Source organism: Eumetopias jubatus, unplaced genomic scaffold (genome assembly GCF_037043125.1).
Source record: "Eumetopias jubatus isolate StellerSeaLion01/CBP00866 unplaced genomic scaffold, mEumJub1_p1.0 scaffold_1, whole genome shotgun sequence".
In the NCBI taxonomy this organism is placed as follows: domain Eukaryota; kingdom Metazoa; phylum Chordata; class Mammalia; order Carnivora; family Otariidae; genus Eumetopias; species Eumetopias jubatus.
Window position 1 is genome coordinate 48,414,780 of NW_028274807.1, and position 19,129 is coordinate 48,433,908.

A 19,129-nucleotide genomic window follows, 5' to 3' on the forward strand; every position below is an offset into this window, starting at 1 on the left:
GATATAACCACATTTTTTTGCTGATCTGTTCCTATTTTTTATTTTATTTAAATTCAATTAATTAGCATATAGTATATTACTAGTTTCAGAAGTAGAGTTCAATAATTCATCAATTGCATATAACACCCAGTGCTCATCACATCACATCACATGCCCTCCTTAATGCCCATCACCCAGTTACTCCATCCCCCCACCTACCTCCCCTCCAGCAACCCTGAGTTTGTTTCCTATTGTTGAGTCTCTTATGGTCCCCCCCCCACTCTGATTTCATCTTACTTTATTTTCTCTCCTTTCCCCTATGGTCCTCTGTTTTGTTTCTTAAATTCCACATATGACTGAAATCATATGATAATTGTCTTTCTCTGACTGACTTATTTCACTCAGCATAATACCCTCTAGTTTCATCTACATTGTTGCAAATGCTAAGATTTCATTTTTTGATGACTGAGTAATATTCCATTGTGTGTATGTATGTCTGTGTGTGTGTGTGTGTGTATATACATATATATATATATATATATATATATATATATATATCACATCACATTTTCTTTGTCTGTTCATCTGTCCATGGACATCAGGGCTCTTTCCATAGTTTGGCTATTGTGGGCATTGCTGCTATAAACATTGGGGTGCACGTGCCCCTTTGGATCACTATGTTTGTATCCTTTGGGTAAATACCCAGTAGTGCAAATACTGGGTCCTAGGGTAGCTCTATTTTTAACTTCATGACCCGAGCCGAAGGCAGACGCTTAACGAGTGAGCCACCCAGGCGCCCCTATTTTTAACTTTTTGAAGAACTTTCATACTCTTTTCCAGAGTGGCTGTACCAGCTTGCATTCCCACCAGCAGTGTAAGAGGTTTCCTCTTTCTCCACATCCTTGCCAACATTTGTTGTTTCCTGACTTGATATAATCCCCACTGAGCAAAGAGCCTGATGTGGGACTCGATCCCAGGACCTCAGGATCATGACCTGAGTGGAAGGCAGACGCTCAACCGACTGAGCCACCCAGGCATCCCTATAACCACATTTCTTAAATGGTTATTTCCTCTTCACTATTTAACCAACAGCTATTTAGATATTCTGATCTATTTATTTTGAAAGTAAAAATCCAGGTAGTAGAAATCATATTTTGATAAGTTATAAACTGTCATTCTCTTTCATCTTTAGTCCTTTATTCTCTTCCCACTCTCTTTAGAATTTGCCACTTCTGGCACGTGCCCCATACACAAAAGTCACAGTCAATGGATTTCCATTAAAAAAGTAAAAGGAAAGCTTATTGCTTAGTAATGTCTGATAGTACCAAAATAAAATCAAGAGATACAAATACCCGCTTTAAAAAAGGTGCGAAGAGAGTGCCACTTTAATAAACAAAAAATCAAATATATAAATATATGTAATATCTGGTATTTTTTTTATTTTAAAGATTTTTATTTATTTATGTGAGAGAGAGAGACAGCACGAGAGGGGGGAGGGTCAGAGGGAGAAGCAGACTCCCCGCTAAGCAGGGAGCCCGATGCGGGATTTGATCCCAGGACTCCAGGATCACGACCCGAGCTGAAGGCAGTCACTTAACCAACTGAGCCACCCAGGCGCCCTATTTTTTTTTTTTTTTAAAACACTTGCTTAGAGAGTATTATGCTGAGCGAAATAAGTCAGTCAGACAAATACCATATGATTTCACTCCTATATGGAATTTAAGAAACAAATGAGCAAAGGTTAAAAAAGAGAGAGGACAACCAAGAAACACTCTTAACTAGAGAGAATAAACTGAGGGTTGCTGGAGGGGAAGCGGGGGGAATGGGTTAAATAGGTGATGGGGATTAAGGAGTGCACTTGTTCTGATGAGCACCAGGTGCTGCATGTAAGTGTTGAATCACTTAAATCATACACTTGAAACTACTATTGCACTGTATGTTGACTAACTGGAATTTAAATAAAAACTTAAAAAAAAACTTGCTTTGAAAAAATAAATAAAAACACTCGTTTTGGTGAGGGAGGAGGAGAAGGACAAGAGGGAGGAAGGTAAAAAAGGAGAAGATAAAGTAGCAGCTTAGACTGAAGATCCGTATAGCCCAGGGCATGGAAAATTTAACTGCCCAATAAACATTTGTTGAATAAATACACAAATGAGCGAGTCTGATTTCACTACCATCTAATCATCTAATCTAAGTAGAGGTAGTTCTACTTTAGTTTACTAGCATCACATCCATCTTACGGCTTTTTAATGTCTCTTGAGCAGCAAAAAGCAAAGTCTGATTCCTTCAAATCGAAGGGACATATTATGGTCAATTAAGCAATTTTGGTTAGTAAATTTAAGAAATAGAAAAATGAATTCACATAATAAAAAGGGATTCGATCAAGGATAATACTGTTTAGTTAAAAATAAAATCCTGAGGGCACCTGGGTGGCGCAGTCAGTTAAGCATCCCACAGACGCTTGATGGTTGTGGCTCAGGCTGCGATCACAGGGTCATGAGATCGAGCCCTGCACTGGGCTCCAGCTCAGCGTGGAATCTGCTTGAGACTTTCTCCCCCTCTCCCTCTGCCTGTCCTTCCCCCAGCCCCTACCCCTCACCCCTCCATGCTCATGTGCGCTCTCTCTCTCTAAAATAAATAAAATCTTAATTAATTAATTAATTAATTAATTAAAAAATCCTAGTTCTGTTGTTTCTGGGTCGGTTGTGAGAAGGGTGATCATTTTAGACATAAAAGGTTTGTGTGTACCAACCATAGACTAGTCATCATGAATCTGCAGAATGTCCAAACTATAAAATATAGAAATTTATTATATTTTCATGTATGTAAAGTAACTAATCACCCAAATAGGTAAGTATATCATGGAAAATATATTTTGTGGGTATATTTAGCCAAATTACTTAATGACGAAGTAAAAAATAATTAAATTTTCCAGTAACATAAACTGGTATTTTTGACGTGCTTAAAAGATTTAAGCCATTTCCACTCTTAAACTTTCCTCTGAAGCTATATAAATACTGACTTTTAGCAAGTCCTTTTCCCATAGCTAATACAAAGATAATATTTGGCTCACTGTCTGGGCGCCTGGGTGGCTCACGGGCGCCTGGGTGGCTCAGTCGGTTAAGTGACTGCCTCCGGCTCAGGTCATGAGTCCCGGGATCGAGTCCCGCATCGGGCTCCCTGCTCGGCAGGGAGTCTGCTTCTCCCTCTGACCCTACCCCCTCTCATGTGCTCTCTTTCATTCTCTCTCTCTCAGATAAACAAATAAAATCTTAAAAAAAAAAATATTTGGCTCAGTGTCTGTCTAAATTATCACAAACTTTGAATTTTCACAAGATACAACACACGTTAGAACTATGTTTGAATTGCATCATAAAGCCCCAAGGTTTGGATGTTCACTTACCTCGTACTTTAAAATATTTTACATGGTTTGCCACAGCCTCTGTCACACTTTCACCCGGACAGGTTTTCACACCATTAGGAAGCAGAATAGATCGTCGTCTTCTCAGCAACCACTGTTTCTCAGTTTCTCTGTGGTCCAGAGGTAGTTTCTTTTCAGTAGAAAGAGAAGTATCTGTGGATTCTGAGTCAGTCAGGAAAAAAGGAACTGCACTCTTGGGTTCTTGGATATCTTCTAAAGACATGTAGGTTTGTGCTACAGAGTGAAAGCATAGACAAGTCTTTGGATAATGAATGAAGGTACAGTAAGAAAGGTAACAAAGAAAAACTGACTTTTGTGCCACATTTTGATTTTAAAGTCATTGCTCAGATTACAGATAGGCATGCCTAGAGGGGGAGGAGTGAGCGGTCAATTTTTCTTCCATCTAACTCCTACTCCTTTATTTCAAGATTCTTAGTTATTGAAAAAACTATATATCCAATTGCAACACAAGAAATAAGAGGAAGTAAGTCTGAAGTAGAAATTACTAAAGAAGAAAACCAAAATTATTGGAGAGATTTTAAAAGTTTAAATGAAGCAATACCAAAGACTAATAGAATAGCATTTGATTCAACTTCTTACAACAGTCATAACAAATAATGTTATTTTTAAAGAAAATATACAAATATAAGGAAAAATAACAATATAGATTTTTAAATACCTGTTAATGATGTAAGGTTTCCTTCTATCGTGACAAATATCAAAATACCCAGAGAAATCTTCCCAAAATGAGGAAACATAATCATTTGGGCCAAAATCAAAGGAATGAGGAGAAGCCAAAATCCTTAACTTGAGCACCCAAAAAGACTTGAAACTTCCAGTAACGAATTATTATGGGAAAGGTCTAATATTTAAGAGTTTATGTTTGAGAACTGACATTCTAAAACCATTATAAATTAGCTTAAATAAAAATGGTGTCCTTTCAAAATACCCCTCACTTCTTTTCTGAAATAAGCAGCACAGCTATGAAAGCAGAAGAGATAAGCTAATTAGAACAGATGGGGAGAGACAATTTCTTTATTCTAATCTAGCCAGCTAAGCTCTTTACGGATGCTTTCTTTGCCTTTAACAGGCAGTCCACTTAAAAACAATGTTTCACATATAATTCACAGAGTTTTACAATTTTTCTGAATCTATCAGTTGAACCTGATACATTCACAGGTTCTCTGGGTTCTTCTAGGTTCTTCTATGATTTTTTTTTTAAGATTTATTTATTTATTTATTGGGGAGGCAGTGGCAGACGGAGAGAGTCTCAAGCAGACTCCATGCTGAGTACAGAGCCCAACACAGGGCTCGATCTCATAACCCTGAGATCACGACCTGGGCCAAAACTAAGAGTCAGGAGCTCAACCAACTGTGACACTCAGGTGCCCCTAGGACCTATGATTGTAAGCATAAGATTTATAAGCCCAGACTGACTGTACCTATCTACTTCAGAAATACAGAGCTAGGTACAAAACTAGCTCTAGCTAGTTTTCCTGGACCTAATTTCTTTTGTCATGTTACTGTCGTGTAAATTTCTCTCCTTGATAAAAAATTTGAAAATCAGGGACGTCTGGGTGGCCCAGGCGGGTAAGCATCTGCCTTCGGCCCAGGTCACGATCCCAGGGTCCTGGGATGGAGTCCCGCATCGGGCTCCCTGCTCAGCAGGAAGCCTGCTTCTCCCTCTCCCACTCCCCCTGCTTGTGTTCTCTCTGACAAATAAATAAAATCTATAAAAAAAATAAATTTGAAAATCTTTGGTTATAACCACTTAATGTCTTCTTCCTTATGTATAAAATGGGATAGGAATAGTGAAGTAAACTCATGATAGAGCTGTTGTGAGGACTGAATTAGTTAATACACAGAAAATGCTTAGAATAGTGCCTGGTACATACTAAGCATACAATAAAAATGATAGCCACATGATAACTACGTTGCTTAATTAGCTATTAAACATGAGGTCCGGTGTGTTTATGTATATGAGGAACTCTTAACCAAGAAAGTCTATCTTTTACCACAGTGGGACCAGATAAAATTCTTTGTATTAGGACAGCTGTTTTTAATCAAATAAACCTAGTAGAAAGCAATTAAATTAGTCAAAGTTCCTGGGAAAGCTAGGATTTACTATCAAATAGCACTGGATATACATCTTATGTCATGTACCTCTAGTGAAGTTCTCTGAAAAAAAAAAAAGAGTTTTGTAAAGATCTATAAAGCACATTTCTCTTGAGGATCCCAAAATAGTCCCAACCCCAACTTCTTCAGACCCCAAAAGGGATGCACTCAGTTGTAAGAGAAGAGACTAGCTGGGTGGGTGTAGACCATACCAGCATAAGGAAGCCTTATGCCCACAAAAGCTTGTCTTTAATGGCCGCTGAGCAAAGTTTCCAAATTTCCACAAGGACAAGTTCAGTTAAAAGAGACTCTACAGAAGGAAGGAAAAGCCTATGTTTTCCAATAAAGTTTTCTGTAGTTCTAGTCAAGCAGGCCTTCAGAGTATGCATGTCTACTCACAGTTCTCCCAGCCCATAGTTCAACAATCAGAGATCATTTTCACAATCAAAAAAATACTGAATACAAATGACATTCCACATTTATTTTAGCTCAGTACATTTCCAAAGAAACATTACTGAAAGAAAACCCTAGATAATTTGCTATGAAGGAAAGGCTCAAGCTTGGTGTTAAGCCAAAAGCAATTACAGCATAAATGAGTAATTTTGTATGATTAAAAAGCAGGTGACGCTGGAAAGATGAGGACAGTGCGTAGATTGGAACCAGATTATAAAGGGCTCTGTGTGACAGGAGCCCTATTTTTTCCCATAACATAAAAGGAAAACAAGCCGATTATAAGAGGCATTAAACTTTTTCTAAGTCCTACTTAAGTGATTGGATAGGAGTCAAAAAAAAACTTACTACTTGTTTCACACCAAGAGTTATAAATTAGAAAAAGTATTATCTTCTCTGGGAAGACTTTCGCTGTCCAGTGACAACTCTCTTACTACCTTTTTACCACCTCTCACTCACACATACACACACAGCTAGGACGAACTCCCCCTGAGCTCCCGAGAAACTCTATTACAGTTTTTACCAGGAATATTAAAACTATTCATATGTTCATTTCTCCCACTAGGCTAAAAATGACTCAAGAATAAAAGCTGCAGTTCATTTTTTTGTACCTAGCAAACTGCCTATTAATAGATGCTCCAAAAATGTTTCCTGAATGAACAAATTAACTATATGCCTGCTAAAGTAAAAAGAAAAATTAACCTAAGCACCAGTTATGAGATATGAACTGGAAATCATAAATTTGAAAATTTATTTCTAAGAATGGCTCATGTTTCTTAAGAAAAGAAAATTACACCTCAATTTAATGAACTGGAAACGTGTTTAATATAAAATGTTGATATTCAATGCATTATTTCCACATGAATTTAGGAAAATGAATTTTAAACAATCTTCAAAACATGATAAAGGACAGTGGTACCTTTGAAAAACATACAAACAAAAAAGAAGTCACAAGAAGATGTATTACATACTTGCTTTCCCAAAATTAGATGTACAAAATAATTAATAGTCATTTTAGAAAGTCCCCTCCCATACACACAGAAATTGGGAATGAAAACATGTAATTATAACCATCTTTATAAGAAATCTCAAAAGACAAATATCTTTAACAATATAAAGATGGTGACAAGATTAACAAAAACTCAAAAACACTGAGGCTTGACTGACAACTTCAAATTCACATGATTTTGAAATAAAATGTGCCAATTTTTACCTTTATCTTAAATTGCCTTTGCTTCACTGCTTTATATACAGTTAACAATATAAATCGAAGAGATGCTTAAAACAGATGATCAAAATAATACTCTTAGAAAACATGTTTCTTATCTGAGAAAATACAGTATCATTGTCCCCTCAAAATTTTCCTGATAAACATTAAAAGGTTGTGAAGTCCTCAATCATATAATACCACCATCATCACATGAATTCAAAACTGTTACCTGAACATTTAATAAAAACTTATGCTCCATAGGGATCATAGGTCTCTAAAAACTACAATTTAAAAATATAAAAGCAATTCTAGCAATCTGGCTTTTCAGATGAATACCAGGTAAACAGAGCTATAAAATTATATATTTAGTTCTAACAATTAATAAATAAGATTTTGAGGGTGTTTTTTTAATTAAAGTTATGAGGACACCAATTTTATCTTCTGTACTTATAGAAACTGTGTATATACATTCTAAGATATCAGAATAGGATAGAAGTCAATACTGATAAAGCTATACCTCAAACTAAGTTGAGCTACAAATGTAATTTTTATAAACATATTTTGGACAGTTAACATTTTTTTGTTCCAAATTTCATTCTGAATGAATGCACTAATTCTCAGATTCCCACATATGACATCAAAAGAAAAAGAGAACATATAACAATTACAGCAGAGTAACAGTTCCATTTAGCAACTGAGAAAAATAAGCTGCGCTTTGAAAGAGTCAATTTTTATCATCTCCTAACATCATGTCCTCTTTTACACTATACAGAAGGGATGCCGTAAATGGCATTTTCTGAAGCCTTAATACTAAATTCTTCTTTAAAAAAATACACAGTATTCATACTGCATGCTTGAGCTGCAAAGAATAGAATTACAATAACATGTGACTTGTCAACAAACTTGACAAGCACTGGGGCTGGCACCAGGGAGGACCTAACTCCCCTCAACTCCCAGTTATATGGAAGTACAGATCACATAGTTTTATTATCTACAAAAACATTCCCACATTTACATATGCTATTGCATAATCAGAAGCATATTTAATCAGAAAAATATCAAATATTTATGAAATTTTAATTTCTATCTAATAAGTTTATATCACCCCCATTTTCCACTGCATCTATGAGATCTCAATAGTCTAATAATATCTTATATATTTTAGATACTGTTCAATGACTTATAAAACTACAACAAGCTATTTTCTCCTCTGTGAGCTAACACAAATGCTGGTAAGCGGCTTTCCAGTAATCTTACAGAACATCTGTGTCATGTTTGTACAGATTAACTAGCTACTGCTGCCCTTCTGTTGCTGTAAATGAAGTTTCAAAATGAGCTCTCGAATATCTTCCCGCTTGGTCTTTATTACATGACGAGGAAACCATTTCTCCAAATGAATTGGAAGTTCAAAATTAACAATAGGATCCTAATGAAAGAAAAGAAAAAATGTAATCACTTTAGCAGTAAAATTCAAATGTTTTAATTTCATTTTTTTTAAAGATTTTATTTGTTTATTTGACAGAGAGAGACACAGTGAGAGAGGGAACACAAGCAGGGGGAGTGGGAGAGGGAGAAGCAGGCTTCCCGCAGAGCAGGGAGCCCGATGCGGGGCTCAATCCCAGGACCCTGGGATCATGACCGGAGCTGAAGGCAGACACTTAACGACTGAGCCACCCAGGCGCCCCTGTTTTAATTTCATTTTATAAGAAATGAGAAACTGCTAACTTTTTAAAATAACAGCTTTACTGAAATATAATTCATATACTACATAATTCACCTAAAACTATGTATTACCATTCCTTCCCAATTATACCAAAAGTTCTAACTGTATACTATAACCCTTACATGCTAAAAGTACCTTTGGTACTAGTCAAAAAAACCCTACTCCTATACCCATTTTCATAACACCACACCAAAAAATGGGGCTGGTTGCCAAGACAACCAACAATTCAATTAGAGGGTTGGAAGTTTCAGTCTCACCCATCCCTGACCTCCAGAGAGGGGAGAGGGGCTTCACAAATAATGTTGGTAATGACTGAAGTAATGATTGGACAGTTTAAAAGCAAAGAGTGATTCCTTGCTTTTAAAATTTCTTCCCGGGCGCCTGGATGGCTCAGTCATTAAGCGTCTGCCTTCGGCTCAGGTCATGATCCCACGGTGTTGGGATCAAGACCCGCATCAGGCTCCCTCCTTGGCGGGAAGCCTGCTTCTCCCTCTCTACTCCCCCTGCTTGTGTTCCCTCTCTAGCTGTCTCTCTCTCTCTCCGTCAACTAAATAAATAAATCTTTAATAAAATAAAATTTCTTCCTTAATACTGCTACCTATAGTTATCACTGATGAGCTAGAAAGTAACACTCATGCTTATTATTGTATTTATCTATCTTATGGTTTTCTGAGCCTCTTGAATATATGTCTTTTTTTTTAAGATTTTATTTATTTGAGAGAAAGAGAGAGAGAGAATGAGCGCTCGCACAGAAGGAAAGGGAGAGGGAGAAGCAGACTCCCCGCTGAGCAAGGAGCCCAACACAGGACTCAATCCCAGGACCCTGAAATCATGACCTGAGCCAAAGGCAGATGCTCAACCGACTGAGCCACCCAGGTGCCCCCTATATATGGGTCTTTTAATTTTGAAATTTTTTCTTCAAATTTTTGTCTGCCTTTCTCTCTCTCCCAATCTAATCCTTCTGGAACTCTAATTACATGCAAATTATACTTTTTGACTTGTATCACACTTGTCTCTTATATTCTGTTCTTTATGTTCCTTTTTTCTCTTTAAAATACAGTGGAATTTCTTCTATTGCCCTTTTTTTTCCAAGTTCTAATCCTGTCTTCTGCTGCATCCAAGTCTGCTATTAAACCCAACCAATAAGTTCATTTTTCTTTTTCTCCTAAGTTCTTATTTATATTCCACTTAGTTAACATACAGTGTAATATTAGTTTCAGGTGTAGGATTTAGGGATTCATCACACATATACAACACTCAATGCTCATCACAACAAATGTAAGTTCTTAATTTCAGATACATTATTATGCATTTTCAGCTCTAGAATGTCCACTTGATTTTTTTTAGTAGATTCCATCTCTATCCATTTTGTTCATCTTTCACTATTTTTCTCTAACATATTATTCAAATCATTTTAAAGTTCTTACCTGTTAAATAACTCCAATATCTGGATTATATGTGGTTTTATTTTTTTTTCTTTCTTGATTACCTGTAATATTTCCTTGCTTCTTTGCTCACCCAGTAATTTGTGATTATATGCTGGTAATTGTGAATAAAATATTCATTTTCATCTTTACATACCTTAAAGAAGCTCTCCACATATTGCAGTAAATATACTCCACAATCACTGCTGTTATCTTGTTTAGGAACTTTAGGGCATAGGTCCACCATGTTTGTTTTGCTGAATTCACGATGAGTTTTTCGTTTAACTTCCCACTCTACCTCTAAATACCTTGAATCATTAAAAAGTAGAGTGATTCTAGTAGAAATCCCTTTACTATTATTCAACACAAAGATGGAAAAACATTTGCTGCCAGATGTGTTGCCTCAAACCAAATTTAACAGTACAAATTATAGTATATGAGGCCTCAAGGGTTACTAAAAAGAAAATCATCTGAATTTTAAACTAAAATCTAGACTTTTTTCAACAACTCAACTTCATAACTCATACAAACTCATTTATATCATGAAGTAAACTGATAAATTATTTCAAACTTTAGTTGCTATTTCCAGATACTAAATTACAAAATTATACACACAAACACACACAATAAAAATGTGAAAAAGTTCTTACTTTTTCTAAAATGATGCTTCTGATAACCACTAATATCTGCAATGCTCCTTTGTAAAATTATACATATTGTTCAGTTATGAATACAAATTCTGAATCTGCTTTCAATATATACAAGTTAGTATTTGAAAAATATTAATACTTGAATATTAACATACAATAGGGGATATTTATTATTGATTAGATTTGTAGACCTCATCTAAGTACATAATAAAATATAATTCCTGATATAATCTTTTCAGTAATTCTTACAGTAGCTTCAAAATTATTGAGATTTTAGATAACAGAGTGAGGGTAAAATTGTCATTACTTACTCTCGTAAATTCTGAACTGTGTTTTGTATAGAAGCAGCTTTCAAGGAATCTAGTATGAGAATGCATGGTCTATGAAAAGCAAAAAAAGAAATCAAGGTGTACATATCTGCATATAGAATAAATTTAAATATCCGAAAAAACTATTATAACAGCATGTACCTACCTTTTACACATTTTCTTTGGTATTGATGTATTCATCTCGGTACTCTGAAATAACAGGAATTTTTATGACTTTGCAATTAAAACCAGTTTGAATAAATTAATATGCAGTTACTCTTTAAAATGTTTGAAATACTCCGAAATTAAAATTTCAAGTAAGAGCTCTTTTCATCATCTAAAGTGAACCAACATCATTTTTTCAGAAGTTCACTGATTTATTTTCTTATACTGGTGATAGAGTATCTTATACACTTTTACATGTGTCCTCAAGAAGTTATGGCACTTTAACATAGCCTAAAAACAACCTAGAATTTTAATTACTTCTATTCAGAGTTACCATCTTAAGCAAACATAAACAAGTTAATTTAACCTACCCTTACATACATTTTCTAACTCAACGTATGATGTTGGTGGAGACAAATTTGAGAAACAACAGATCAAACTTAAGCAGATTTCTTTTACAAAAAACTTCTCAGTACCTTTATTATTCTAATTTAACAGTGAATCTTTAAGAGAGGAATAAGACACAGGGTTTACTCAACTTAACTGACCTTACAATCCTTTTATCATAATCTGCATCTCAGAACAAGTGTTCCAAGGAACCTAATCTGGAAGCCTGTTTCTTTTTTTTTTTAAGATTTTATTTATTTATTTGACAGAGAGAGAGAGAGACTGTGAAGTGTGGGGTGGAAGGCAGAGGGACAAGGAAAAGCGGGCCCCACAGGGAGCCCAACACAGGGCTCCATCCCAGGATGCTGGGATCGTGACCTCAGCCGAAGGTAGATGCTTAACCAACTGAGCCACCCACGCACCCCTGGCAAGCCGTTTCTATAAGCAAAAAGAAACTCCCCTATCGTGTCACTGTTAGAGCAGAAAAGGAAACTTCCTTCTGCCCACCCTATACCAGTAACAGTAAAGAAATAAGCCTATGCTAGGATAGGAAGACTGCTGCTCTCTGTACCTACAAAAAAAAAAAAAAAATCACTAGGCGGCTACCTTAGTCAATTAAGACAACAAATCTAGACCATGCATACCAGCTTGGAGGTCCATAAAAGAAAAGTTAACGAAACACAAAAATGTGAATGCCAAACAACATACTACTAAATAACTGGGTCAACAAAGAACTCAAAGAGGTAATAAAAAAAAAATACATGGAGACAAATGAAAACACAATAATTAAAAATCTTCGGGAGGCTGTTTATAGCGATATATGCCTACCTCAAAAAACAAGGAAAATCTCAAATAAACAATCTAACTCTACACCTAAAGAAACTAGAAAAGAAAGCTCCAACAAAGCCCAAAGCCAGAAGAAAGGAAATAATAAAGCTCAGGTTGAAAATAAATGAAACAAAAACTAAAAAGAAAAACAATAGAAAAGATTAATGAAACCAAGAGCTGGGTCTTTGAAAATATAAACAAAATGATAAACCTATACCCAGACTCATCAAGAAAAAAGACAGAGGACTCAAATAAAACCAGAAATGAAAGATGAGAAATAACAACACCCAAGAAATACAAAGGATTATAAAAACTACTAGAAAAACTTTCATGCCAAAAAATTGGACAACCTAGAAGAAAGGAATAAATTCCTAGAAACACACAATCTTCCAAAAATGAATCAGAAAGAAACAGAAAATCTAAACAGACCAATTACTAATAATGAAACTGAATCAGTAATCAAAAAACAAACAAAAAGTCAATGACCAGATAGATTCATAATTGATTCTACAGAACATTTAAAGAAGAGTTAGGGGGTGCCTGGGTGGCTCAGTCAGTTAAACGACCAACTCTTGGTTTTGGCTCAGGTGATGATCTCAGGATCATGAGATTGAGCCCCACATTGGGCTCTGCTCCTCCCCCTGCTCCTCTCTCTCTCAAAAATAAATATTTTTAAAAAAAAATAAAGAAGAGTTAGTATCTATTCTCCTCAAACTATTCCCAAAAAAGTAGAAGGGAAGCTTCCACACTCCTTCTACAAAGCCAGCATTACTCTGATACTGAAACCAGACAAAGACACTAAAAAAAAAAAAAAAACTATAAGCCAATATCTCTGATGAACACAGATGCAAAAATCATCAACAAAATATTAACAAACTGAATTCAACACTAAAGAATCATTCACCTCAATTAAGTGGGATTTATTCCAGGTATGCAAGGATGGTTCAGTATCCACAAATCAACCAATGTGACACATCACATTAACAAATTAAAGGATAAAAACTATATGATCATCTTAATAGATGTGGAAAAAGCACTGGACAAAATTCAACATCCATTCATGATGAACACTTTCATCAAAGTGGGTTTAGAGGGAACATAGCTCAACAACATCATAAAGTTCATGTATGAAGGCCCATAGCTAACATCATACTTATGGGGGAAAGCTAAAAGCTTCTCCTCTAAGACCAGGAACAAAGATTCCACTCTCACCACTTTTATTCAACATAGTATTGGAAGTCCAGCAATCAGACAAGAAAAGAAATAAAAAGCAACCAATTGGTAAGGTAGAAGTAAAACTATCACTATATTCAGATGACATACTATATATAGAAAACCCTAAAGACTGCACCAAAAACTATTATAATTGATAAATGAAATCAGTAAAGTTGCAGGATACAAAATTAATATACAGAAATCTCCTGCATTTCTATACATTAATAACAAAATAGCAGAAATAGAAATTAAGAAAACAATCCCATTTACAATTATACCAAAACAACAACAAAACCTAGGAATAAACAACCTAGGAGGTGAAAGATCTGTACTCGGAAAATGTAAAATACTGAAGAAAGAAATTGAAGACAAATAAACAAACGGAAAGATATACCATTTTCATGGATTTGGAGAATTAACATTGTTAAAATGTCCACACCACACAAAGTCATCTACAGATTCAATGCAATCCCTATCAAAATACCAATAGTATTTTTCACAGAACTAGTAAAAATAATCCTAAAATCTGTATGGAGCCACAAAGAACCCAAATAGCCAAAGCAATCTTGAGAAAGAAGAACAAAGCTGGAGGTATCTCAACCTCAGATTTTAAGCTATACTACAAAGCTACAGTAATCAAAACAGTATGGTTCTGCCACAAAAAGAGACACACAGATCAATGGAACAGGATAGAGAGTGCAGGAATAAACCCACACCTACATGGCCAATTAATCTACAACAAAGGAGGCAAGAATGTACAATGGGGAGAAGACAGTCTCTTCAATTAAATGGTTCAGGAAAACTAGACAGCAAAAGAATGAAACTGAACCACTTTCTTACACCATACACAAAATTCAACTTAAAATTAAAGACCTAAATGTGAGACCTGAAACCATAAACCTACTTCAAGAAAACATGGGCAGTACTCTTGGACATCAGCCTTAGCAACATTTTTCGAGATTTGTCTCCTTAGGCAAGGGAAACAAAAACAAAAATAAACTATTGGGACTACATCAAAATAAAAAGCTTTTGCACAGCAAAAGAAACCATCAACAAAATAAAAAGGCAATCTAGTGAATGGGAGAAGATACCTGCCAAAGATATATCTCATAAAGGTTAATATCCAAAATACATAAAGAGCTTATACAGTTCAACACACACACACAAATCCAATTAAAGATGGGCAGAGGATCTGAATAGACGTAAGAAGACATACAGATGGTCAACAAACACATGAAAAAATATTCAACATCACTAATCATCAGGGAAATGTAAATCAAAACCACAATGAAATACCACCTTACACTTGCCAGAAATCAAAAGACAAAAAATAACAAGTGTTGGTGAGAATGTGAAGAAAAAGGAATCCTCATAAACTATTGGTGAGAATGTAAATTGGTTTTCTACAACCACTGTGGAAAACAATATGGAGTTTCCTCAAAAAATTAAAAAGGGAAATACCATATGATCCAATAATCCCACCACTCAGTATTTACCCAAAGAAAGTGAAAACACTAATTTGAAAAGATATGTGCACCATTATGTTTACTGCAGCATTATTTACAATGGCCAAGATATGGAAGCAGTCCAAGTGCCCATCAATAGATGAATGGATAAAGAAGATGTGCTGTGTGTGTGCACATGCACACACACACACACACACACACACAGAGGATTATTACTCAGCCATAAAAACGAATGAAATCATGTCATTTGCAATGACATGGATGGAGCTAGAGGGTACTATGCTAAATGAAATAACTCAGACTGAGAAAGACAAATACTGTAAGATTTTAGTCATATGTAAAATCTAAAAAAACAAATGAATAAACAAAAAAAAGCAGAATAAGACCTATAAATACAGAGAACAAACTGATGGTTGCCAGCGGGGAGGAGGGTCAGGGGATGGGCAAAATGGGTAAAGGGGAGTGGGAGATACAGGCTTCTAGTTATGGAATAAATAAACCACAGGAATAAAAGTCACAGCATAAGGAATATGGTCAATGATACTCTAATAGCACTATATGGTGACAGATGGTGGCTACGTCTGTGGTAAGCATAGCATAACATTTAAACTTGTCAAATCACTATGTTCTACACCTGAAACTAATGTAACAGTGTACGTCAACTACACTCAAATAAAAAGAATTTTTAAATATATATTAAATATTTTATATTTATATTATTTTATATTATTTTATAATATATTGATTATATTAATATAAATATATTAAATATCATATACATATGGTTGTTTAGGTTACTAATTACACTAGCTAAAAAAAAATGCTGACATGATGAAGAATAAAAGTACATCTGAAAAGGAACCAACCAAAATGACCAAATAAATTACTAAATAAACAAATGAAAAAAGTTAAAGTAAGCTAAACAAATGCAAGAATGATAATTTCTCTTCCTCTCTTTCCTATCCCATAAAATACATCAAAGAACCATAAAACAGCACAATTTATTATGGTCCAACAACATCCATCCTCACTCTGCCCTATTTTACAGATAAGATTACATTCAAGAGTTTTCCTTCTAAAAGAACATACTTACTTGGGAATCCTCTGTACCCAAAGACAGTGTTGAAGTAGTATGTAGATCATTATCTAGTTAGAAATAATAAAGCCGTTATTAGTGTTTATTTTATGTTTAATGCAAAGTATTTAGATGTGGTTTGGGCCAGTATTAATGATAATGGCTATTAATAATTCTGCTTACTGTTTAGACTACAGCTATAAAACACATAATTTTCATTTTTTTCCTCAAAAAAGTAGGCTTATTTGCTTAATTAAGATTTGGGTTGTAACATAAGAAAAATCATAGAGACCTGATATTACTTAGCCAATTTACTAGTGTTAACAAGAACTGTGGTCATTTATGTTAAGAAAAAAAGGCGAGATTTCACCACCAAAAAACTCTTAAATGAATTCACTAAAGTTGCAGGACACAAAATTAATATACAGAAATTTATTGCAGTTCTATACATTAATAACAAGTAGCAGAAAGAAAAATTAAGAAAACAATTCCATTTACAATTGCACCAAAAAGAATAAAATGCCCAAGAATAAATTTAACCAAGGAGGCAAAAGACCTGAACTGGTCTATGCCTGCAGATCCATAACATGAATTCTTAGTCATGTTACCAAGATTATAAAAAGTGCTACAATAAAACTTGACATAACAGTATAACTTAAGAATTACATCTGGCTATACATGAGTCTGGGCATCTATCATGAAAATTTCAGATTTCTTATTCTTTCTCCTAATAAGTTTCATGATAAAAAACTATAGTATCTTTTAACTTCATATTGTTCACTATAATCATTTTACTGTTGTCATCATTATTAAAAACACTGTCTACATTAAATTTATCACCTATTGTTTTGTTGTCATGTTGAGACTGCTGGACTTGAGAGTGCTGGGACAGAGTTTGTGGAAAATCTTCATATATAGCTTCTTCTAACCATGGAAAACAAATGACTGCAAGGTACCAGTGAGAGCTGTTGAAAAGAAATACAATCTTAGTAACACAAAATCTAAACAATGCAGAAGAATGTGTTCTAGACCTACAGCTGAGAAAGTGGGTATGACAAACTTCATATCAATTTTGAAGAAGCCCATTGTAATATCTGACACAATATGGAATACACATTCCAAAAGTAATTAAATAAGCAGTAAGACTACTTAGGGTAAAATCTGAGTTATTTCAAATTCATTTACTTTCATCCCATCAGTGCTTCCTACTGAGGAACTGCTTTAATAAAGACTCACAGCATCACCTTTTTTTCTATTTGTGCTTAAAGAGCTTGTTCTCTTAAATATTTTAAGATTCATCCTAAAATCTTTTGATCTTTTATTCAAAAAATCTTTTGAGTCCAAGAAAGAAAACTCAATGTCTCAGTCATTATAGTCTTATGGGCATTTGTCATTTTACTTTTTTCACTACATTTACAATATAACCACTGTCAAACCAAAATCTAAGATATGTAACTCATAGTTTTAGCCATTTCTTTGGAAAAAATTAAAAATAATACCTGGAATTTACATACCCATACTTTTTACTGATTATTAATATAAAAACACAAAATATTTTTTTCTGTACTCTCCAATTTTGTGTTTAAATAATCTAAAATACTCACGATTCATTTACAGGCACAAAAATGTAATCTTTGTTAAAGATGTTTATGTGACGAGTCCATGTTCTTACTCTTTTATGTCTTCTCTGTGCCATTCTGAGAATATGAAAGATATTTTACATATAAAAAATTTTAAATTTAAGATACAGATATCAAGAGTCATTTTTATACACTGAAAAATGTTAGGTTCAGTTTAGTTAACCATCCTCTCTAAGATATGTAATATTTAACACACATTAAGATATATATTATTCACCTCTTTTCATTAACTCCTGTTTGTTCTTAAACCTAATCACTGCTTATAAACAATTATGTCATAGAATAAAAGCAATTTATAGTATGTTTTATAGATTCCAAAAGTGGTTCAGCAACTAAATATAAACGGCTATTCCTATTTATTCAGTTTAGCTCCATGTGGACATGATAAAAACCTTAAGAGAATCATCTAAATGTTTTATCTGTGATGAGGGAGATGTTAAAACTTGACAGAAGAGGAGGAATGAGGCATATATTCTTAGATTTTTTTTAAAGATGACATTCATCTCCTTTCATTTCATATATAAGGAAATTATAAGATGAGTTAAATATACCCACCATTCGTCCACCTTTCATTTCTTCAACAAATATTAGGTTCCTATGAACAATTAATAAAAATCACCCACACCACCTTTAAGGAATTTACAAAATAATCAGGGCAGAAAACAACTACAACAAATAACTAAAATATAAGTGTCATAGGGAATATAAAGGAATTATGTTACAGCATTTAGAAAAGCTACCTAGAAAAGAATTGGAACACAGAAATAGTTATCTTTTCTTTAACTAATCAGGAAAACTAAGGAAGGAAGGTATCAAACCAAGTCTGAATATCAAAAAAAGTTTTAGGAGAGGGGTGGTATTTAACAGTGACATAAAAGAGATGGTATGTGACTTCTGGCTCAGTCCCTTCAAGAACCTCTTTTTTATGCACAGAATGAAACAAATCATTAAGTTCTTTTGTATTTATTTTTTTAAGTTCCAAGTAATATAGGAAACAGACATCTCTGCCCCATCCCTGTTCATCTGAATATCTAACCAAATTCACAGGGATAAATATTAGGAAGAAGATGGAA

The 19,129-nt window shown here is 34.4% G+C and overlaps 2 protein-coding genes across 6 annotated transcripts in view; both read right to left on the reverse strand.

Moving 5' to 3' along the window:
- IMPG2 (interphotoreceptor matrix proteoglycan 2) overlaps positions 1 to 3,797 on the reverse strand; it is an 80,129-nt gene extending 76,332 nt beyond the window's left edge. Inside the window, exon 1 of the mRNA XM_028119244.2 lies at positions 3,383 to 3,797. Within this exon, the coding sequence (XP_027975045.2) occupies positions 3,383 to 3,623 (241 nt within the window). The 5' untranslated portion in view covers positions 3,624 to 3,797. The remainder of the gene's footprint in view (positions 1 to 3,382) is intronic.
- Positions 3,798 to 6,783: 2,986 nt separating this feature from the next.
- The window catches only part of SENP7 (SUMO specific peptidase 7), a 133,757-nt gene continuing 121,411 nt past the window's right edge, over positions 6,784 to 19,129 (reverse strand). For all 5 annotated transcript variants that reach the window (XM_028119221.2, XM_028119220.2, XM_028119219.2 and 2 more), the window contains 7 exons: positions 18,021 to 18,113; positions 17,257 to 17,381; positions 16,435 to 16,487; positions 11,447 to 11,490; positions 11,284 to 11,352; positions 10,480 to 10,630; positions 6,784 to 8,601 (listed from right to left, as the gene is read on the reverse strand). In XM_028119221.2, coding sequence (XP_027975022.2) covers positions 8,464 to 8,601; positions 10,480 to 10,630; positions 11,284 to 11,352; positions 11,447 to 11,490; positions 16,435 to 16,487; positions 17,257 to 17,381; positions 18,021 to 18,113 — 673 coding nt within the window. In that variant the 3' untranslated portion in view covers positions 6,784 to 8,463. The remainder of the gene's footprint in view (positions 8,602 to 10,479; positions 10,631 to 11,283; positions 11,353 to 11,446; positions 11,491 to 16,434; positions 16,488 to 17,256; positions 17,382 to 18,020; positions 18,114 to 19,129) is intronic.